The following is a 20,657-nucleotide window of genomic DNA, read 5'->3' as shown; positions in this document are numbered from 1 at the left end:
AATAATTACCTAGCTGTGTGGCCTTGGGCAAGCCACTTAACCCCATTTGCCTTGCAAAAAAAAAAAAAAGAACTATATAGATCAAAAGTATTAATTCCAAATTAAAGAATATCAGATTAGACATTCTTTAATCTTTTCTCACTTCCTTTCCTGATTCTCTGGATTTTTGGTATCTTGATCTCCTTCCCACAATGCTTTTCAACTCTTTTTTATATGTTTTCTTTCGCAATTAGAATGTAAGCTTCCTGAAGGTAGGGACAAATTTCTGCTTGTATTTGTAACAGGTGTGGCTGATATGCATGCTATTGTTAAATCTTGATCAAGTGAATCAGTGAAAAAACCTAAAGAGCAGAATTTGTTAATAGTGAAGTAAGACTCCAAACAAACCTGCTAGAGATGGGAGTCAAACCCAGTTCCTTTGATTCCAAATCCTATACTCATTTTATAAATAAGTGAGGCAAGTGGGTGATATAATGGATAAGCTGCTAGACATGGAGTCAGTGAGGTCAGGTAGACTGGCTTCAGCCATTTACTGGTTGTGTGACCCTGGGCAAATTACTTAATTCTTATCTGTATGCAATGTCCCCTTAGGCTCTCTCACTGAACTTATGCCACCTTTGGCTGACTGAGTCCTCAACATGAAGTAGCTGTTACTACTTTCTAGCCCCTGGGTGAAGCTGACCCCCTAAAACACTTGATCAAAAAAAGCCCCTGCTGGTGAACTTCTCCTTAATCAGCCAGTAGACTAGTTTCTTTAGGAAGGGCATTTACTCCAATGACAGGAGTAAGGACAGTATCTAGAAAGCATCTCCTCAAACATCTGGAGCACACTCTACCACAAGAGCCTGGAAGGAAGGAAGAGTGGGCACAAAACACAACTGGTCAAGACAGTTTCTAATGACACCTGAAGGTCCCTGGTGACCTCAACTCCACTGTTCAGGACTGGTTATGGATCCACACCATGCTGGGGACTTTCCTCCTTCTCAACTTTGCCTGTGGCCCTGGATTTCTTCAAGGCTCAGCTAAATCCCACCTGCAAGAAAACTTCCTTGGGTCTCCTTTAATCCAGTGCTTTCCTCTGAAACTACCCACCTCTCCAATTTATCTAGGTATATCCTGAATATTTAAATAATCCCATTTTAGAAAAAAAAAAGTGAACAAACCATCAACAAACTCATAACAGGGGCGGCTAGGTGGCGCAGTGGATAAAGCACCGGCCCTGGAGTCAGGAGTACCTGGGTTCAAATCTGGTCTCAGACACTTAATAATTACCTAATTGTGTGGCTTTGGGCAAGCCACTTAACCCCATTTGCCTTGCAAAAACTATAAAAAAAACAAAAACTCATAACAAAAAATCCCTAGGATCAGATGGATTCACAAGTGAATTCTACCAAATATTTAAAACAGTTAATGTCAATACCATATAAAATATTTGAAAAAAACAAAGAAATCCTACTAAATTCCTTTTACAACCCAAGTACAGTGCTGATACCTAAGCCTAAATGCCTAAAGAGTAAAAATTGAGAAAGAAAACTATAAACCAATTTTCCTAATGAACATTGATACAAAAATTTAAAATAAAATACTAGCAAGGAGATTACAGCAATATATCTACACTGTATCACAATCTCTCTCTCCATATATATATATATATATATATACACATATATAATAAAGAGATAGGATTAATATCAGGAATACAGAGATGGCACAATATTAGGAAATATTAGGAAAACTAATGATTGACCACCAGAAATCATATGATTATTTCAATAGATACAGAAAAAATTTATTACAAAACACAATACCAATTCCTTAAAATGAGAAGTAGTATCTATGAGTATTATCTGTAATGGGAAAAAAAGCTATAAGCCTTCCCAATAAACTCAGAGGTGAAGCAAAGAAGCCCTTTAACACCACTATTATTCAATATTGTATTAGAAATGTTACCTAGAGCAATATGAAAGGTGAAGGATTAAATTGAGATATTCCCTATCAGTCATCATGGTCCAAGGAGAAGGAACTTCCCTGGGCACATGGAACCAGGTTATGATTGATCAAGATGTATTCTGGGGCAAGGAGTGCTGGGGAACATTTCTTGGGACTTGGCCAAGACACCTGGAAAAACTGATTGTACTCAAGATCTGAGGTGGTTTGACTAAAAGTCACAGATGGTTGAGTTTAATGGAGAGCCCATTGATCACTAAGTTCAGTCCTGTAAACCCTAGAATCTGTGCCACTTTTGTTTGAACACTATAAAGATCTTACTTGGGAAAGTGAGCTTTGGAAGTCCATCCCTTCAGAGATGGGACTACCCCAGCCAGATTTCCAGGTTGGTTGGAGCCTCCTCAGTTGGGTGACTATTCTGTCTCTTTTATCCCTTACCTCTCCTTTATCTATGCTGATGTCTTACATATACATATAAGAGTATATAATCTTGGGCTATAATATATTAATCATTAAAATTCTGATTTAAAGACTTAAAAGAGAGAACATGTATCATTGTGGGAAGATTTGAACTGACCAAATTAAAAGTCTGTACAGCACATAATCCTTTCCATTACAGATTAAGGGAAGAAAAAGAAATTGAAGGATAGAATAGGTAATAAGGAAACAAAACTATCACTCTTTGCATATTATATGATGGGATACTTAAGAGAATTCTAGAGAATCAACTAAAAAGCTAATTAAAATAAACAACTTAGGAATGTTGTAGGATATAAAATAAACCCACCAAAATCATCTGAATTTCTCCATATACTACTTATAGATCAATAGCAGGAGATAGAGAAATTTAATTTAAAATAATTAAAATAAATAATAGACAAAATAAAATAATTGGTAGTTTATCTGTCAAGACAATTCGGGAATTGTATGAACAAAATTACAACACTTCACACAAATAAAGTCAGCCCTGAACAATTAGAAAAATATCACTTGTTCATGGATAAACCAAGCCAATATAATAAAAATGACTATTATATCTAAGTTAATTTGCTAATTCAGTGCTATACCAATAAAAATACCACAATCATTTATAGAGTTTGAAAAAAATAATAACAAAATTCACCTACAAGAACAAAAGGTCAAGAATATCAAAGGGAATTAATGAAAAAAATGTGAAGATCTCAACTGTATTAAATCCTCAAAGCAATCTGGTACTAAGTAAGAGAGTGGTGTATCAGTAGAATTAGGTACAGAAAGCATAATAATAAATGACCATAGTAATCTAGCATTTGATAAACCCAAAGACCCCAGTTTTTGGGACAAGAACTCATTATCTGATAAACATTGTTGGGAAAACTGGAAACCAGTATCACAGAAGCTAGGTATAGACTAAAATCTCACACCATAATATTAAGATAAAATCAAAATGGGTATGTAATTTAGACATAAAGGTTGATACATAAACCAGTTGGGAGATCAAGGAATAGTTTATCTGTCAGATCTCTGGAGAAAGGAAGACTTTATGATCAAACAAGAAATAGAAAACATTATAAAATGCAAAATGGATAATTTTGATTATATTAAATTTGAACATTTTTGCACAAACCAAAGCAATGCAAACAAGATAAGAATGAATACAGAAAGCCAGGAAACTGAGACAAATTTGTAAGAATACAAGTCATTCCCCAAATGGTCAAAGAATATGAATAGGCAGTTTTCAACTGAAGAAAGTACAACTATAACAGTCATATTAAAAATGCTCCAAATCACTAATGGTGAAAGAAATGCAAACTAAAACAACACTGAAGTTCTATCTCTTAGTCATCAGATTAACTTACTTGTTGCAAAAGGAAAATGACAGATGCTAGAAGGAATAGGGGAAAACTGGGACACAAACGCATTGTTGGTGGAATTGTGAATTGATCCAACTATTCTGGAGAACAATTTGGAATAATGCCCAAGGACTATAAAACTGTGAATACCTTTTGGGTCCAGCAATACCACTAATAAATCTGTAACCCAAAGAGATTTTTTTCAAAAAAAAAATGGGGAGAAGGACCTATTTGCAAAAAAAAATACTACCTTTTTTTCATGATGGCAAAGAATTGAAAACTGAGGCTATCTCTGTCAATTAGGGAATGACTGAACAAGTTATGGTATCTGATTATAATGGTATACTACTGTACTATAAGAAACGACAAGCAAGTGGATTCCAGAAAATCCTAAAAAAGACTTACTAATGCAAGTGAACTAATGCAAAGTGAAGTGAGTAGAACAACGTTGTACAATATTGTGTGATGAGCAACTGTGAACGACTTAGCTATTCTCAGGAAAATAATGATTCAGGACAATTCCAGAGGACTCATGACAATAAATGCCATACACCTCCAGAGAAAAAACTATTGAAATCTAAATGCAGATTGAATCATACTATGGTCACTTTATTTTTTGTGTTTTATTTTTTTTATGGTCTATGTCTTCTTTCAGAACACAACTAATCCGAAAATATGCTTTGCATGATTGCACATGTATAATCTATATTAAATTGCTGATCATCTCAGGGAGGGTGTAGGGATAAGGCAAGAACTAGAAACTCAAATTTTTTTTGAATGAATATTAAAAATTATCTTTACATGTAACTGGGAATTTTTTAAAAAATTAAAAATAAAGTTTAGATATCTGGGTGAGGAATGGGAAGGTATATATTGGATACATAAAGATAATGTAAAAACAACAAAAAATAAACTAGTAATAAAAATAAATTTAAAAAAGGGAGAGAGTTATAAGGAAAGCTCTAGAGGTACAGGATCTGGTTCTGATTCTGTTCATTTCTTAACTAGGAGGCCCAGTTGATGTGGAAAGAGTACTGACCTTGGAGTCCAAAGGCAAAGAGTTTGAATCCAGCTTCAGGCACTTGACACTAGATGTGGGCACTGGGCAAGTCATTTAACCCGGATTGCCTCACATCCAGGGCTGTCTCCTTTCCAGGTGTCCTGATTCCTCTCTAGTCACTGGACCTAGGGGAGAAAGTGAGGCTGGTGATTTAGCACAGCCCCTCACTCAAATCCACTTCATGTGCTTGTCCTGGCATCGCCTCCCTGATGTCATGGCCTTCTTGGAGAATGAAGGATATATGTCATCAGGTAGCACAGTGGATAGAGCACCAAGCCTAAAGTCAGGAAGACTCATCCTCCTGACTTCAAATCTGGCCTTGGACACTTATTGGCTATATTTGCTTGCCTCAGTTTCCTCTTCTGTAAAGTGAGGTGAAGCAGCAAATGGCAAAATCATTCTAGGATCTTTGCCAAGAAAACCCTAGATGGAGTCACAAACAGTCAGAAAGGTCTGGAAAAGCAACTGAACAACAAGTTGGACAAACCACAGAACTCTTGGTGACTCAGTTTCCTTGGCTGTACAATTGTGACTATATAGCCAGTGCTAGAAGAGACCCTTAAAGACCACTGACATCGTTTTACAGAGGAGGAAACTGAGGGCCAGGTGCTTGTGAGGGTCGTATTAGATAAAAATGGTAAAGCTTGTAACCTACTGGAGCATGGTGGCCACTGTAGGATGTTTGCCAGTATTCTTACTCTACTGATGTTTGTCCTTGGGTCTTGTTATTAATTGGCTCAAGATTACTTAGTCCATAGTGATTAAAAGAGTTTTTATTAAGATTTCTTTTCTTCTTTTTTAGGTTTTTTGCAAGGCAATGGGGTTAAGTGACTTGGCCAAGGCCACACAGCTAGGTAATTAAGTATCTGAGGTTGGATTTGAACTTAGGTCCTCCTGACTCCAAGGCCGGTGCTCTATCCACTGTGCCACCTAGCTGCCCCCTTATTAAGATTTCTTAACAAAATGGCACACCTCTCTCATGGTGGGAGGGAGGGGTGGGGAAATCCCAACATACAAGCTCTTTTATGCACTTTGACTGTCCCTGCCCCTTCATGCCAGCCATAGGCTGGGCTTCTATATGTGTCCCCACAGGACTCATTATACTCATGAGCAAGAACCAGACAGATCTCTTTGAGCATGTGCAAAGGTGAAGGTCAAGACTAGGTTACTCTTGACCAGTTATGTAGTTTGTCCTCTTTGGAATGGGATTAGAACTCTCCCACTCTTGTGGCTGACTGGGGCCATTTCCCCCTTTGTAAAGGATTTCAAAGGGGCCCCCTCCCACACCTTGTGAAGACCAACTATGCCCTTCATTCCTCACAGGTCCCAGGACCATGACATCAGGGAGGTGATGCCATGACAAGCACCTGAACTGGACCTGGGGTGGGGGTGGGGGGCTGTGCTGAGTCAGCAGATATGGGATAATAATTTCAAAAATTATAAGGTGGAATCATGAAATCCCGGTTCAAACTCCGGTTCTGCCACCATCATCATTTCTGTGACCTTGAGCCGATCAAAAGAGATCCTCGGAAGCCCCTCACCCACCTTGAAGCTCCCTGGTCCAGGTGTTTGTAAGGAAGCCTCCAGCCTCAGTTTCCCCTTCTGTCACATGTGGGGATGCCACGGGGTCATGGATCGGGGCCGGACGGGCACCTGGCGGCCAGGTCCCGGGCAGGGGCCAGCTTGAGTGGGGGTCCCGGGCCCCTGAAACTGCATCTCAAGATAGTGTTCCCCTTAAACAAAGTAAAGACTGGGGCAGCTGGGTGGCGCACCGGCCCTGGAGTCCCGAGGACCTGAGTTCAAATCCGACCGCAGACACTTAATAATCACCTAGCTGTGTGACCTTGGGCAAGTCACTTAGCCCCATCTGCCTTGCAAAAAAACAAAAAAAAGAGGAAGAAATGACGGACTGCCTTCTGGGGGAGGGGAAAGTGTAAAAAGCCAAACTAAATAACATCTTTCTAAAATAAAGTCCTCGCTGCCCCGGTTCCCGCCGAGTTTTATCTCAGGTATTTAAAGTCTCTATTCCAGGCGGCCCCGGGCTAGGCGGCCTTGACCGCGGGGGCGGGGCCCCCGGGCCTCGGGTCCTGCGCCTTTAAGGGCGGGCGGCCCCTTGAGCGACGCTCCCTGAGCCCGGCCGGCGGGCGGGAGTTTGGCGACGCGCCCTAAGGGCGGGGCAGGAGCGCCGTGACGTCGCCAGGTACACATTCAAGATGGCGGCGGCGGAGGGGACGGCGGCGGCGGGCACGGCCCCGGCCCCGGCCCCGGAGCCCGCCTCGGCCCCCGGCCGCGGGGAGGGCCCGGCGGCGGCGGCGGCCCCGGGGGCCCTGGGCCTCACGGACCTGCCCGGGGAGCTGCTGGAGCTGATCCTGTGCTGCCGCTCGCTGGGCGCCGCCGACCTGGGCCACGTGGCCTGCACCTGCCGGCGGCTGCGCGAGCTGTGCCAGGGCGGCGGCAACGTGTGGCGGCGGCAGTTCCGAGAGAGGTGAGCCGGCACCTGGGGGCACCGGACCCGCCCGGCCCGAGCCCCGCCCCGCCCCGCCCCCCCCCGCGGCGCGCTCCGCTCGGGCCGCGGCCTCCCATTGGCCCGCCCCTGGCGGACCCGCCCCCGCGGCGCGCTCCGCTCGGGCCGCGGCCTCCCATTGGCCCGCCCCCTCGCAGCCCCGCCCCTGGCGGCCCCGCCCCCGTGACCCGCTCCGCTCGGGCCGCGGCCTCCCATTGGTCCGCCCCCTGGAGGCTCCGCCCCCGCGGCACGCTCCGCTCGGGCCTCGGCCTCCCATTGGTCCGCCCCCTCGCCAGCCCTGCTCTCTAGCGGCCCCACCCGGGCCCCGCTCCCGCGGGCACGCTCTTCTTGGGGTGCGGCCTCCCATTGGTCCGTCCCCTCCGCTAGCCCCGCCCCTCGCGCCCGGCTGGGCCCCCTGGCTTCCAGCTGTTGGCTGCAGGCCCCGCCCCGCTGCTGCCGGCCCTGCCCATCGGCTCGCCTGGGCAGTGGGGATGCCAAGCCGCTAGCATTTATTAAGCGCCCACGAGATGCCATTGGCATCCTGTCTCGCTCCTTGAGGGCAGGGCGGATCTTTTCCCCTTTCTTTGTATCCACACGAGAAGCTGCTGGACCTTGGGGAGATCGAGAAAAAAGGGCAAAGAACATGGGACAAATCATAACTAGCATTTCTGGAACAACTTAAGGTTTCCTTCGTACGTATTGTTTACTTCATTTAATTTTCACTTTGAAGCCTGGGTGGGAGTTCCATCACCATCCTCCTCCTCCTCCTCCTTGTTACTTTCTTCCTGGAATCAGGAAGACCTGAGATCAAAGGAAGCCTCCGATGTGACCCTGGGCCAAGGCATTTAACCTCTGCCTCCGTTTCCTCCTCTGTAAAATGAGGATAATGATAAAACCTGCCTCCCAGGTGCTTGTGAGAGTCATGTCGGATAACAGTCGCATGCCCAGTGGAGCATGGTAACCACTGCATCAACGTCTGCTAGTATTCTTCTTCCATTGATGTTTGTCCTTGGGTCTCAGGACCGTGACATCAGGGGGGTGATGCCGTGACAAGCACATGAACTGGATTTGAGTGCCACCTGGGCCCGGTGGCCAGACATGAATCAAGATGACTGGAAATAGTCCTGGATGTGGGGCAGTCAGGGTGAAGTGACTTGGCCCAGGTCACACAGTTAGTGAGTTCCGAGTGCCTGGGCTGGACTCGCACTGTCCTCCTGCCTCCAAGGCCCGGGGGCCACTTAGCTGCCCCAGATTGTTATAAGGACTTCTGTGAATCTGAGCTATTACTTTACAGATGAGGGAAGTGAGGCAGACAGCTTGCCCAGAGCCACACATGTTAATCTATCGCTTTACTTGTCATTTCATTGCATCGTAATAACTAGCATATATTTCTACCTAGGTTATCTCTATATTAAATGTGTTTTATCTAAATATAATCTCTTACCTATCTTTTGTTGTTTAGTTCTCTCACTCATGTCTGATTCTTCAGGACCCTGTTTCAAATTTCCTTGGCAAACATGCTGAAATGGTTTGCCATTTTCTTCTCCAACTGATTTTACAGAGGAGAAAACTGAGGCAAATAGGGTAAAGTGACTCACTCAAAATCACACAGCTAGGAGGTTGGTTTAAACTTGCCTTCCTAACTACAGGCCTAGTTCTCTATCCACTGAGTCATCCTGGGTGCCTCAGATTACCAACATGTTATCTGATTATAAAAATGAGTTGGGATTTAAATAGTACTCTACATATGGTATCTCATTTGGTCCTCACTGCAACCCTTTACTGAGCTTTTAAGTTAGGGAGATACTATTATTGCTGTTATTTAACAAATGAGGAAACTGAGGCTTAGTGATGCATGGGGTTACGCAGCTAGAAATAAAGGGCAGGGGTAGAATTGAGAACCAGGTCTTTGATGACTTTCAAGTCTAGCCCTTGCTACACTGTTGAGTTTGGAGTCAAAAGAACTGGTTTCATAGCTAGGCTTTGCTGTTTTCTCCTTGTGTGGCTTTGGGCAAGTCACCTAACCTGAATTTCACTTTTCTCATTTGTAAAATGAGGCAGGGTTGTTCTAGAAAACCTCAGGTTCCTTCTAGGTCTAAATATATATCCTAATGATTGTACTTCATCCTGGCCCTATTCCAAAGAGAACCCCTCCATTCATCCCCCCCCCATATCCTGGCCTTTCATGTTCCTAGCCCCCCTCTCTCTACAGAGTTTGGAGGGGTGGCTCCCATGCTGTTCTGCTCTACACCTGCCTCTTCCCCTAGGAGAGGTCAAGAAGCCCTCCAGGCTAAGACCGGTTGCCTCCTTTGGCTCGTGTCTTATTTAATTTAGCTCCTCCAGAAAACTTAACTTTTCCAGGTATAAGTTTCCAATTTGTCAAATGAAGTAGTTTTACAGGATGATCTCGAAGTCCTTTCTAGCATTAAATCTTTGTAAATTTTAGAAGGAACATGTATTCAAAGATTACTTTGTATAAAGGGGTGTGCCAAAAGAGAGGAACCAGGGACAAAAATGACAACTCCCCCCCTCCAGGAGCTCAGATTCTGCTGGGCACAAGCACACACCAGATGCTGGGAGGGGTAGTAGCAGAGGAGTCACCCACACAGCGTGCTGTTGGAGCATTTGAGAGGAGCGAGAGGGGTCCCTGAGGGGGTGACATCTGAGTGGAGGCAGAATCCTGTGACCTGATTTTTCCTGTTCAAGGCTGCCCAGCATGTTTACTTATACATGTGCAATACTACTGGGCAGGGGTTGTGCTTGATTTGCATTCGACTTTGGCTTATTTCCCAGGCATGGCCCTTATGGGCAAGGTATGAGGAGGGAGGGGGAATGGAAACGAGGTGGCTGGTGTAGTGGAAAGAACATTGACTGTGTTAGGAGATCTTGGCTCTAGCCCTGCTTCTGCCACTCCACAGCATCTGTGGGAATGGACCAGCTGGTCCATTCCTCTCCTTTTGCTTCTTTTTCCAGTAGCCCCTTCCAGGCCTGCCCTTCTCTTTGAAGGAGCCCTAGCATTGGTGGTTCATCCTTCCTCCTAGCCTCACCTTTACCCATGTGCCTTCTTCCCTCCTCACCTCTAACATGATTCGTAGCTGAGTTTCATGCTTTTCCATGTTACTGTTTCTTTGTCTTCGAACTTCATTGACTTGTGCCTTTATGAAGGATGTAAGTATGGCTGTGGCTACCTTCTAGTAACATACCCACTCATGGGTCATGGGGCAGAAATGGCACCTGTAGAAGAATAAGAGCCGAATGAATTGGTGACCCAAGACCTGAACTTCTTTTCATCATAGGCTCCTTTTCCCACTATCATCATGATATAATGGAACACCGTTTTTTGTGTTTCTTCATTTTATGGGTCACCATGTCTAAAGAACTATTGCCTTAAGTGGTCAGCCTGCCATGAATGAGTCTTGTTATTTGTTTAAGCTGGTCTTGAGATAACAATTATCTGGCATCCATTTGGGCAGAACCTACTTGAGGTTGCCCAATGCTTACTGATTGCTAAATTAATTTGCTGCAAGAACCTAGGAGGTCTAGTAAATCAAAATTGTTTCTTTTCCCATATTTCATAGTTCTTTGTTTTATTTCTCCAAGTCCCTATTGGACATTTCCACCAGGATGGCCTGGTAGCACCTCAAATCCATTGTTTCCAGAACTAAATTAATCATCACTCTACTCCCTTGCCCCATTATATAAACATTACCTATTTCTTTTCTTTTTTCTTTTTTTTTTTTTTAGGTTTTTGCAAGCCAATGGGGTTAAGTGGCTTGCCCAAGGCCACACGGCTAGGTCATCATTAATTGTCTGAGGCCAGAATTGAACTCAGGGACTCCTGACTCCAGGGCCGGTGCTCTATCCACTGCGCCACCTAGTTGCCCCAACATTACCTATTTCTGTTGCATATTAACACCACCTTCTAAGTCACTTAGGCTCACAGCCTTTGAACCCTACACCAGCAAAGTCCTGTGATTCTACTATATGGCACCTCTGTTCCCTTCTCTCTACTCATATTGCTACCATCCCAATCCAACCCCTATCATCTCTCACCTGGACCTTTATGACATCCTCCTGATTTCCTTGCCTCTGATCCATCCTGCTCCAGTCCATCCTTCCCAATGAAAATAATAATGTTGGGGCCGCTAGGTGGCGCAGTGGATAGAGCACCGGCCCTGGAGTCAGGAGTCCCTGAGTTCAATTCCGGCCTCAGACAATTAATGATGACCTAGCCGTGTGGCCTTGGGCAAGCCACTTAACCCCATTGGCTTGCAAAAACTAAAAAAAAAGAAAAAAAATAATAATGTTGCAAAAGCGAGATTCATAAGAATGTTCCCTGAAATACAAACAACTTAGCCTGGTATTTAAAGCCCTCTATTTTCTAGTTCCTAAGCTTTCCAGGGTAAATTCATTTTCATCTTGTTGAGATACTCTGTGTTCTTTCTTGTTGAGCTTTTCCTTAAACACAGTATGCAGTCTGCCATCTCCATGTGTTCATGCAGGAGACATGTGTCTGGAATAACCCCTTCTTCATACCTCTGTTAAGAATCCTCATCTTCTTTTAAGGCACAGCCCTGCTATCAACTCCATTCTTCCTTGGTTTTTCCTGGATCTCCCCTTCATTCCCCAGCCCACTCTCCACATTGTGTGGATACCTGGATTGAATCAGGGGTTCTTTACTTGATAAGACCATGGATCCTTTTGGCAATCTGAGGAAGAACATAGTCATTTCTCAGAATAATACTCTTAAATGCATAGGATAAAATCCATACAAAGAAGCCAGTTATATTAAAATACATTTAATAAAGTTTTTTTTAAAAGTTAAGTTCACAGGATCCATGATAAGAACTCTTCCTGCCCTGATAGAATTCCAGTTCTTCCAGGGTAGGAACTACCATAAAACATTCTTAGTACCTCAAGACACTGTGCTATAACAGACACTTGATGAATACTTTCTGAATTTAATCAAAAGCTTCTTTACTGTGCACTGACACCATCTGCCCACAGCTTCTCATTGCTTGACTCCCTCCTAAAGGAGTTGGTCTTCTCATATCTGACCCTCTGCCCTCAAAGGTTTGACTTGGTTTACCTCCCATCTATAAGACAACACATAGCTTGTCTCTCTCCTCTCTTAGATTGGAAGCCTCATTTTAACAGGGACAAGGAGCATTTCTGTTTTCTAAAGTTGCGGTATAATCTCATATTGCAGGACCTTATATTATCAATCCTTCCTATCTACTGCCTCATTCTCTTTTGCCTTTAAACATTCCCATCTCCCCTATTCTGAAAAAAACTCTCACTTGATTCTCTTAATGGCCTTTTCTCAATTTCATTCTTCTTGACTTCTTTGCAGCATATGACATTGTGGATCACTCTCTTCTCCTTGATTTTGTCTTCTCTAGGTTTTTGGGACACAACTCTTTACTGGTTCTCCTATCAATGACCGCACCTTCTCAGTCTCCTTTGCTGGATCCTTCTCTAAGCCATACCCTCTAACCAAAGTTCTCACCTAGATCCTCTTCTCTTCTTCCCTTATGTATGGTTTTCATTACCATCTCTATGCTGGTAATTCTTAAATCTACCTTCCTACCTTAGCCTCTCTGCTGACCTCCAGTTTTGCATCTCCAACTAACTTTCAGATGTTTTGGATTTAGATGCCCACATCCATCTTTAACTCAACCTGTCCAAAACAGAACTCATTATCCTCCCTGCTTCTGCCTTCCCTTTTACTGGAGCAGACATCATTATCCTTCCTCCCTCAGGCTCACAACTTAGCGCTTATCCTGGACTCCTCTCTCTCACTCCACCCTAATATCAAAACTGCATCTCAAATACACCCCCTTGTCTCCTCTGATACTTCCCCCCCCACTCAGGTACAGGCCTTCATCACCTCACCCCTGGACTCGGGCCCCAGCCTCTTGGTCAGTCTGCCTGCCTTAGATATCCGTTCAACCACTAAAGTGCTTTTGTCACACCCCCCCCCCCCCTAATATGTCCAGGGTCTCCCTTTGGCCTCCAAGATAAAATGCAAATGCTCTGTTTGGTGTTCAAAGCCTTTCCTAATCTGCCCCATCCCATCTTTCCAATCTTTTTTTACATCTTCCTTTCCTATGTGGACCCTCAGTCCCCAACAGCGTCCTCCTGGTGGTTCCACAAACAAGACACTTCCATCCCTCGGCTCGGGACATTCTCTCTGGGTGTTTCCTGTGCTTGGACCTCTTCTTTCCTCCATTCTGACTCCTGCCCCCCTTAACTTCCTCTGAGTACTAACCAGAATCTCACTTCCCACAAGAGAACTTCCCAAGCCTCTCAATTCTAGTGCCTTCCCCTCTGCTAATTTCCCCCTATTTATCCTGTCTGTGGCTGGTTTGTACATATCTTTTTGTTCTCTCTTCTATTAGATATATTAACTGAAGGTAGGGACAGTCTTGACACCATTTTTTATACCCCTGGTTGGCATATTATAGCTAGTTTATACACTTTTTATTGATTGATTGGAAGCATAAAGACTAGTCACATTCTTGTTCTCTAAAGCTTAAGGCCCTTGCAGCCCTGGTTGGGGGGAGGGGGCAGAGGACTTGTCCTGTAAATGACTGCTTCTCATATGGTGTCTTTGCCCTCGGCCCATGGCTCCCTCTCTCCATCCTAAGATGCTAAGGCAGCCACTGAGTGCACGTCTTTGTTTTGTAGGTGGCCCTCCCTCCTGAAGTACTACAGTCACACCGAGGGCGTGAACTGGCTGGAGGAGTACAAAGCCCGGCAGAGTGCGGGCTTGGAAGCCCGGAGGATGGTCGCCTCCTTCTCTAAGCGGTTCTTTTCGGAGCACGTAAGGATCTTGTGAAAGAGCCTTCTGAGTGTGCCTAGGGGGATGCCACTGCCTCTAGCTATACCTCAGGCCATCCAGACCATCTTCTTCATTCTGGCCCCCCGACAGGAAATCTAGCATGTAGTCATCCCGTCTCTGCTGAGAGACCTACTGAGGTGTACAGGGAAGCCCACTGCCCTCCGAGATACCCCATTTGGCTGCTTTGAGATAGGTTCCATGATTAGGAGACTCTTTTTTAACAATTCATCAAGTCTGAGTTTGCCTACAACTTCCTCTTGGCTTTTTTTTTTAAAGTTTAGAAGATGCCTCTTCATCATTTGTTTATATGGGCAAAAAAAAAATAGATACCATTAAATGACAATGAAAACAACTAGCTTTAGTTAAAGTAGATAAAAGGACAAAAAATACATCATATGGGGAATTTTTCTTCCTCTACCTATTGAGTACTCCAGTGAAAAGAGAAAATGCTATTAGGTCAGGTTCTTCTAGGTGAAGAATCCTGTGGGGCCAAGCGGAACAAGTCCAGTCCCTTTTCCATTTGGCACATCTTCAAAGTCTTTTAAAGATGGCTCTCCTATCTCTTTCTATTTCCCTACATTTCCTTTCAGGCAAACTCTCCATTCCCTGTGCCTCATATCACATTCTCTCCAGGCTCTTCCACAAATTCAGTGTCATGCAAGGCAGCAGAGAATAGGGCCCTTACCTTCCTCTCGGAATACAGTGCCAGTTGGGATTTTTCTTTGTTTCTCAAGTTACCCTGCTCAAAGAAGTCATTACCAAATAACTTAGCCTACTATAAAAAAAATTTGTCTTTGTGTGTATAGGTGGATGGATGGATGGATGGATGGATGGATGGATGGAGTGCTGGCTGAATCCCAGACCAGCAGGCCTCTTTGCCCACCTCATAATACAAGTAGTATCATTCAGTAGACCCACTTCTCTATAACTGCTTGTGGATCCCAGGCTTTTTCAGTTTCAAGAACATGAATACTTGAAACATGCTCAGTCTTATCTTTCTTGCCCTTAGTGAGGATTAGAAGTGGGGCTTTCTTTCCATCCAGTTACATCTGTACTCCAGTTGGTCATTTAGCAAAACATTCAAGTTTATCTGGTTACATAGGCATTTACCTTTGGTCCAAAGGCACCCACAAATACGTAATTGTAATTTATATAATCATTTATTTTAAGAATTAATGTCAATAATATTATTTATATTTAATTATATATTAATATTATTTTATAATTCAACATGTCTGACGCATGTTGCAGTAGACTACTAAATGCATCTGACTGGCTGATGATCTTAACTGGGACTTATTTTGGGGATAGGGCTTATATAAGGAGCATCCTGAGAAATCATGCTAGGGCCTATTTTTCAGGGAGACATGCTATATAACTGATTTATCCATACACATATACATGTCATGTATATAGTTGGATGTATTCACTTGTGTGTTTGCCCCCTTTTTTAAAAAAGTAAATTTGTTTTGATAACTTTTGTTTTCCATTCCCTAAATTTTCCCTGTCTCCCTCTCTCTCTTCTTTTTCTAAAATCAGTTCTCTGTAGATTTGTCCCTCATTCGTTTAAAAACATTTTTTAAAGATATATTCATTTGAAGACTCTGGTTTACAGAAATGATCTTCTTTGTTTAATTTGAGTATTATAACTTCATTGACACCCAATTCCTTTTTTCTGACTTTGATTTGTATCATTAAATAGAATTCATAAATTGGGGATATTCAAGATTTTTAATGAGAATATCTATCATGGTGGATATTGGGTTGACTGGTCTTAAAGACAGGAAAATCTGGGTTTGACTTGTACCTCTGCCATGAGCTGTATGGTCTTAGTCAAATTCCTTTACATTCTGTGTTTCAGGAAATGTTTGCCAAGCTATCAATGGCTTGCAAACTGTGTAAGTAGAGAATCCCACACTAGGAATTCCCCTGAAATTATAAATCCTTTTATGATCTCAAGATTCTAATAAAGGGTTTGAAGGAGAAAATAAAATTAGGGGAGTTATTTTATGGGTAGCAAAAAACACACACAGTTAGAGCAGAGACTGCATAAAATTGTTTGTTTCTATAATATCATTTATATTACTTCCTGTAATGTAATGGAAGAATATGCAATTTGTACTCAAAATTAATTTGACTGGAACTTTCCCTAAAATTAAAAGAACCCATAAGATTTATACTTTTAAATTTTCATTTTCTTCTTAGTATTGTAGCAGCACCTAGCACAGAGTCTTGCATGTCATTGCAATTCATAAGTGGGTTAAATTAAATTTCATTGACTATTTTAATTGAGGATTCCTCCTTCTGCAGTCAGATGGCTCTCTTGGGGGACAGTGGCCCGTTTTTATAACTCAGCATTCCCTATTTCCCAGACCCTTTTATTTAAATGATATTGTATCTAAGGTGGGTGAATCAACAGCAGTAGGAATACAGTTTTGGGATCTGCTAGGGCTGGTGCTTAATTTGGCTAAAACTCTTGGTCCAGTCTCACATCCTCAATGTTTTGTTTTTTTTCTTCTAAGATTGACCTTTATTTTCTTACTAACTTTAAAAAGAATTTCTGAAGAGCACAGCCTGCCACAGTCACAAGATGCTATGAATCTGGAGTCTCTCCAAGGTCCAGTATTGGGGGAGCCCCTTTAATAGCACCCTAAACTAGTGAAAGTATAATATTCCAAGCTTTATTTCTCTTTGAGACCATGATTGATTCATATGGCCACATAAGACCCAGAATCATGGGCTCTTCTCATCATGGCAGCCCATGCCAATAAGAGAAAACCACCATTGCCATCTCACCCTCATTAGAAGTGGCACAGCTTTTTTCAAGTAAAAGAAACTTCAAATTGTGTGATAATGCCAAAATCATATGTGCTTCAGTTCTACTTGTCTGTGTCTGTTCCCTTTCCTAGGTCCCTTGTAATGGTTTCAGTGACATCGAGGATCTTGGATGTCCAGGACACTTTTTTGAGGATGAACTGATGTCTATCCTTAATATGGAAGGAAGGTAAGTCAGCAGGATGACTTTTTTTATTTAAAAAGGCGGCGGGGGGGGGGGGGGGGGGTCGAGGTGGCACCATGGAGAGAGAAGTGGCCCTGGAGTCCAGAGGACTAGAGCTCAAATCCAGCCCCAGACACTTAATAGTGACCTAGCTATGTGACCTTGGGCAAGTCACTTAACCCCATTGCTTTGCAAAAAGAAAAAGAAACAAGTATATTCCCAGAGTTGGAAGTGATTCAAGAATCCATTTAATCCAGCCCACATGTGAGCCCTCCCATACATTAGTCAGTACATGTTAGTGTGAAGATTTTCAGGGAGGGGAAGAACATGGCAGAGGCTCCCCTTTTGGCAGGCCTCTGGTTGTCTGTCAACATCATTTATAATGAACCTAATCCTACCTCTCTTTGGCTTCATCCACTCCATTGGGTTGTATCTATAGTCAAAGACAGAACAGGTGTACTCCCTCCCCTTCAGATCCAGACCAGTTCACTGGACATCTACGAAGTCTGTGCTTGGGCAAGGCCTCACCCTGGCACCAGGAGCAGAAACAAAATGAGGCAACATCTAATCTAATAACCTTCCAACAAGGAAGTCCTCCTGGCCTCACATACTGTGGGTGAAACTGGGCTTCTTCTTAGTGATCCTATAAGTCAAACTCCCTGGCCTATAGTTTCCTGGTATACCTTTTGTGGAAATTGTGGCCTTTCATCTTCTCCATTCCTCTTGCCCCATCCCTGTTCTCCACATTGTTTCAGAGGTACAGCCCCCTGCCCCATGGTCTGAGACCTAGCTTACCTGAGCTGTCCAAGCTCATTCAGTAACTCCAGGGTCAAGGTTTTGACTCCATAGCTTCAAATCCCAGGTTTGTGGAAAGTGGACGTAGAATGAGTTGACTTGTTCCATCTTCTTCCCAACCCCCATATCATCATCCCATACCCTAATGAACGGTCCTGGGCAGGGGCCTCAGGAGCTTCTTCAGTCTCATTCTGACTCCATTCGGTAGGAACCCAGTAGAGCTTTCCTGATGTTGTCTTTGAGGATCCCTCACTAGGCAGTCGCCAACTACCACCACTCATCTCTCTTTCCTCTCGTTCTCATTCTTAATGAAGGATCTATCTCCTGAAGGCACCTGTGGGCACCCTTCCTCTGCACAGGCAGATGCTTCCTCCAAAGGTGCAGGTCACCCCTCCATGTAAGGACCTCAGACCAACTCCTTAGCTCCTGGTGTCTCATGATCCCTTTTCATTTTCCTCTTATCATGTAAGAATTTTCCTCTGTCTCTAATTCTTTTTCTTTTTGTTTTTACCTTGAAGCCTTTAAAAAATATTTTACTGATTTTTAAAAATCATTATTACATTTCCAAAATGCTTTTCCTCTCCCACCTTCCCATCAATTCCCAGTCAGTGTAACCTCTTGTGCAATACCACAAACTTAAGTAAAACCCACACATTGCCCACTTCTGATAACAGACATTTCATTATGCTTAGAGGAGGAAAAGGCTGTGTCACCCTCAGTCTTCTGGAACCCAGACTGGTGTTTACAATGATCAGAGGCTTGTTGTCTTGTCACCTTTGTTATTATTGTGGTTGTCCTTACTTTGCCTTATTATTCCTTGGCCCTGCTGTATAAAGCTGTTCTTCCATTATGTTTAAGGAACACTTAGTTCAGTTCAGCTCCCCTGGTTATCTCGAAAGTAGGAACACATTCCTGGAAATTTTACTTCCCTTAAGGAGGGCCAGTCTGCCCTTTGATAGTAGGTTAAATTTTATTTGGTCCCAGCAGAAAGACTAATATTGTATACACTGCACAAGTCATAATAAAATTCCCTTCACCCTCTCTGCATGCCAGAAGGGAGATAACATCTGGTCCTCTGGTGCTGAGAACTCTTGTGGCTAACTGTGTAGGCAAAGCACCATTTGACATCCTTGGGCAACTACTTAACTTTGGTTTTTATTTCTGAAAGATTGATTCCAATAAATAAAATTAAAGCATACCTCCATTTATGTTTCTAAAATATTAAATCTTGAATCATATCTTAAATGTGTTGGTGGAGCCTAATGTGATTATAGTAACTTGCATTTCTTCAAAATTTACAAAACAACTTTCTCACAACAAATCCCTAAAGTTTCCATAGTATTATTTAAATTGTCCTCATTTTACAAAGAAGAAAACTGAGGGTCAGGAGCTTAAGTCACTCATCCCTTGTCACATGATGTCAGAGCCACAATACAACCTAGGTCTTCTTTTTATACTTCTCAAGGGTATCCTATAAACTGTCTTGACTCTCAAAAAAATTGTATTATAAGTTATTAAAAAATGTTGACATATTTTTACATGTCCTTTGACATAGTTACTATATTCTCTGATTTTACTTAGTTGGTCTTCCCTACTGCTTAGGGAAATAGTGGTCAGGTTTGTACTTTGGTTCAGTGAGTTTCAGATGCCACATTTGCCAAGAGGCAACCTGCAACATAAAGTAACTGCTTTATGTAGACTTTTGTTTGAGGAGGAAGAGAAAGAGCTTTCATCACTGTTTCTCATACTATTTTGTAAATTGTTTTCCAGGATAAAGATTCATTTTCAGGATTTTTAAAAGGATGCAAGAATCCCTTGTTTCCGGCTATTTATGAAAAGATTTTCTGCTCTAGAGATGCTCAGATTTTACTAAAGAAGGAGAAAAATATTTTGAATTTCCCTTTAGAGTAGAATTCTTAACCAGCCATATTTGGGTTATGGACCCTTGGACAGTCAGGTGAAACCTATGAATTATGCTCAGAATAATGCAAAGGAATCACCAGATAGTTTATTTAAAAATAAATTTTTTTTAAATTCACAGAACCCCAGGGGCAGCTAGGTGGTGCAGTGGATAAGAGCACCAGCCCTGAAGTCAAGAGTACCTGAGTTCAAATGTGGTCTCAGACACTTAATAAATACCTAGCTGTGTGACCTTGGGCAAGCCACTTAACCCCATTGCCTTACAAAAACCTAAAAAAAAAACAAATTCACAGAACCCCTGCTTTGGAAAAACAATTTTAAAATTGCTACAAGGGCACACATTTGAATATCCAATAATAGAATGGAACATGGAAGATTATGGAGATTCAATTCTAGTCCTTCACTGAATACAGAGATCATACTTCTATTTCTGTCCTAGTTTCTCTTTAAAGTAAAAAAGTGCCACCACAAACAATATTATATAGACCTAAAAACAAAAATCGACTTCTATGTCTTGGACCTAAAGAATAGAGGATGGTTATAAGAAGTGTTCTTTGTCTTCTGTTTCTAATCCCAAGGGAGGAGGGAAAAGCCCCAGATCCCATGTCACAGAAGGACCCTGACCCATTTACTTGTCTCTATTAGGTCTCCTGATCTGGAGATCAGGCGGAAATATGGGAAGGCGGAAATGGTTTAAGTAAGTGGGTATGGGTCCATTGCAGTGCCAAAATAATTGAAAGTTGTTTACAAAGTAAACT

General features: G+C 42.7%; 1 protein-coding gene and 1 long non-coding RNA gene across 3 annotated transcripts in view; one reads left to right on the top strand and one right to left on the bottom strand.

Annotated features, from left to right (window-relative positions):
- The window catches only part of LOC141501700 (uncharacterized), a 241,135-nt gene extending 234,282 nt beyond the window's left edge, over positions 1 to 6,853 (bottom strand). Inside the window, exons 1-2 of the long non-coding RNA XR_012472290.1 lie at positions 6,385 to 6,853; positions 4,819 to 4,964 (exon numbers count right to left, since the gene is read on the bottom strand). This is a non-coding gene — a long non-coding RNA (uncharacterized LOC141501700). The remainder of the gene's footprint in view (positions 1 to 4,818; positions 4,965 to 6,384) is intronic.
- Positions 6,854 to 7,052: 199 nt separating this feature from the next.
- The window catches only part of FBXO21 (F-box protein 21), a 41,850-nt gene continuing 28,245 nt past the window's right edge, over positions 7,053 to 20,657 (top strand). Inside the window, exons 1-3 of one of the 2 annotated variants that reach the window (XM_074205922.1) lie at positions 7,053 to 7,324; positions 14,033 to 14,168; positions 17,096 to 17,190. In XM_074205922.1, coding sequence (XP_074062023.1) covers positions 7,053 to 7,324; positions 14,033 to 14,168; positions 17,096 to 17,190 — 503 coding nt within the window. Of the gene's footprint in view, positions 7,325 to 7,806; positions 8,035 to 14,032; positions 14,169 to 17,095; positions 17,191 to 20,657 lie in introns of those variants that run through there. The other variant, XM_074205923.1, reaches the window with a different exon arrangement.

Source organism: Macrotis lagotis, chromosome X (genome assembly GCF_037893015.1).
Source record: "Macrotis lagotis isolate mMagLag1 chromosome X, bilby.v1.9.chrom.fasta, whole genome shotgun sequence".
Classification (NCBI taxonomy): domain Eukaryota; kingdom Metazoa; phylum Chordata; class Mammalia; order Peramelemorphia; family Peramelidae; genus Macrotis; species Macrotis lagotis.
This window is presented reverse-complemented; position numbering and strand designations above follow the sequence as displayed.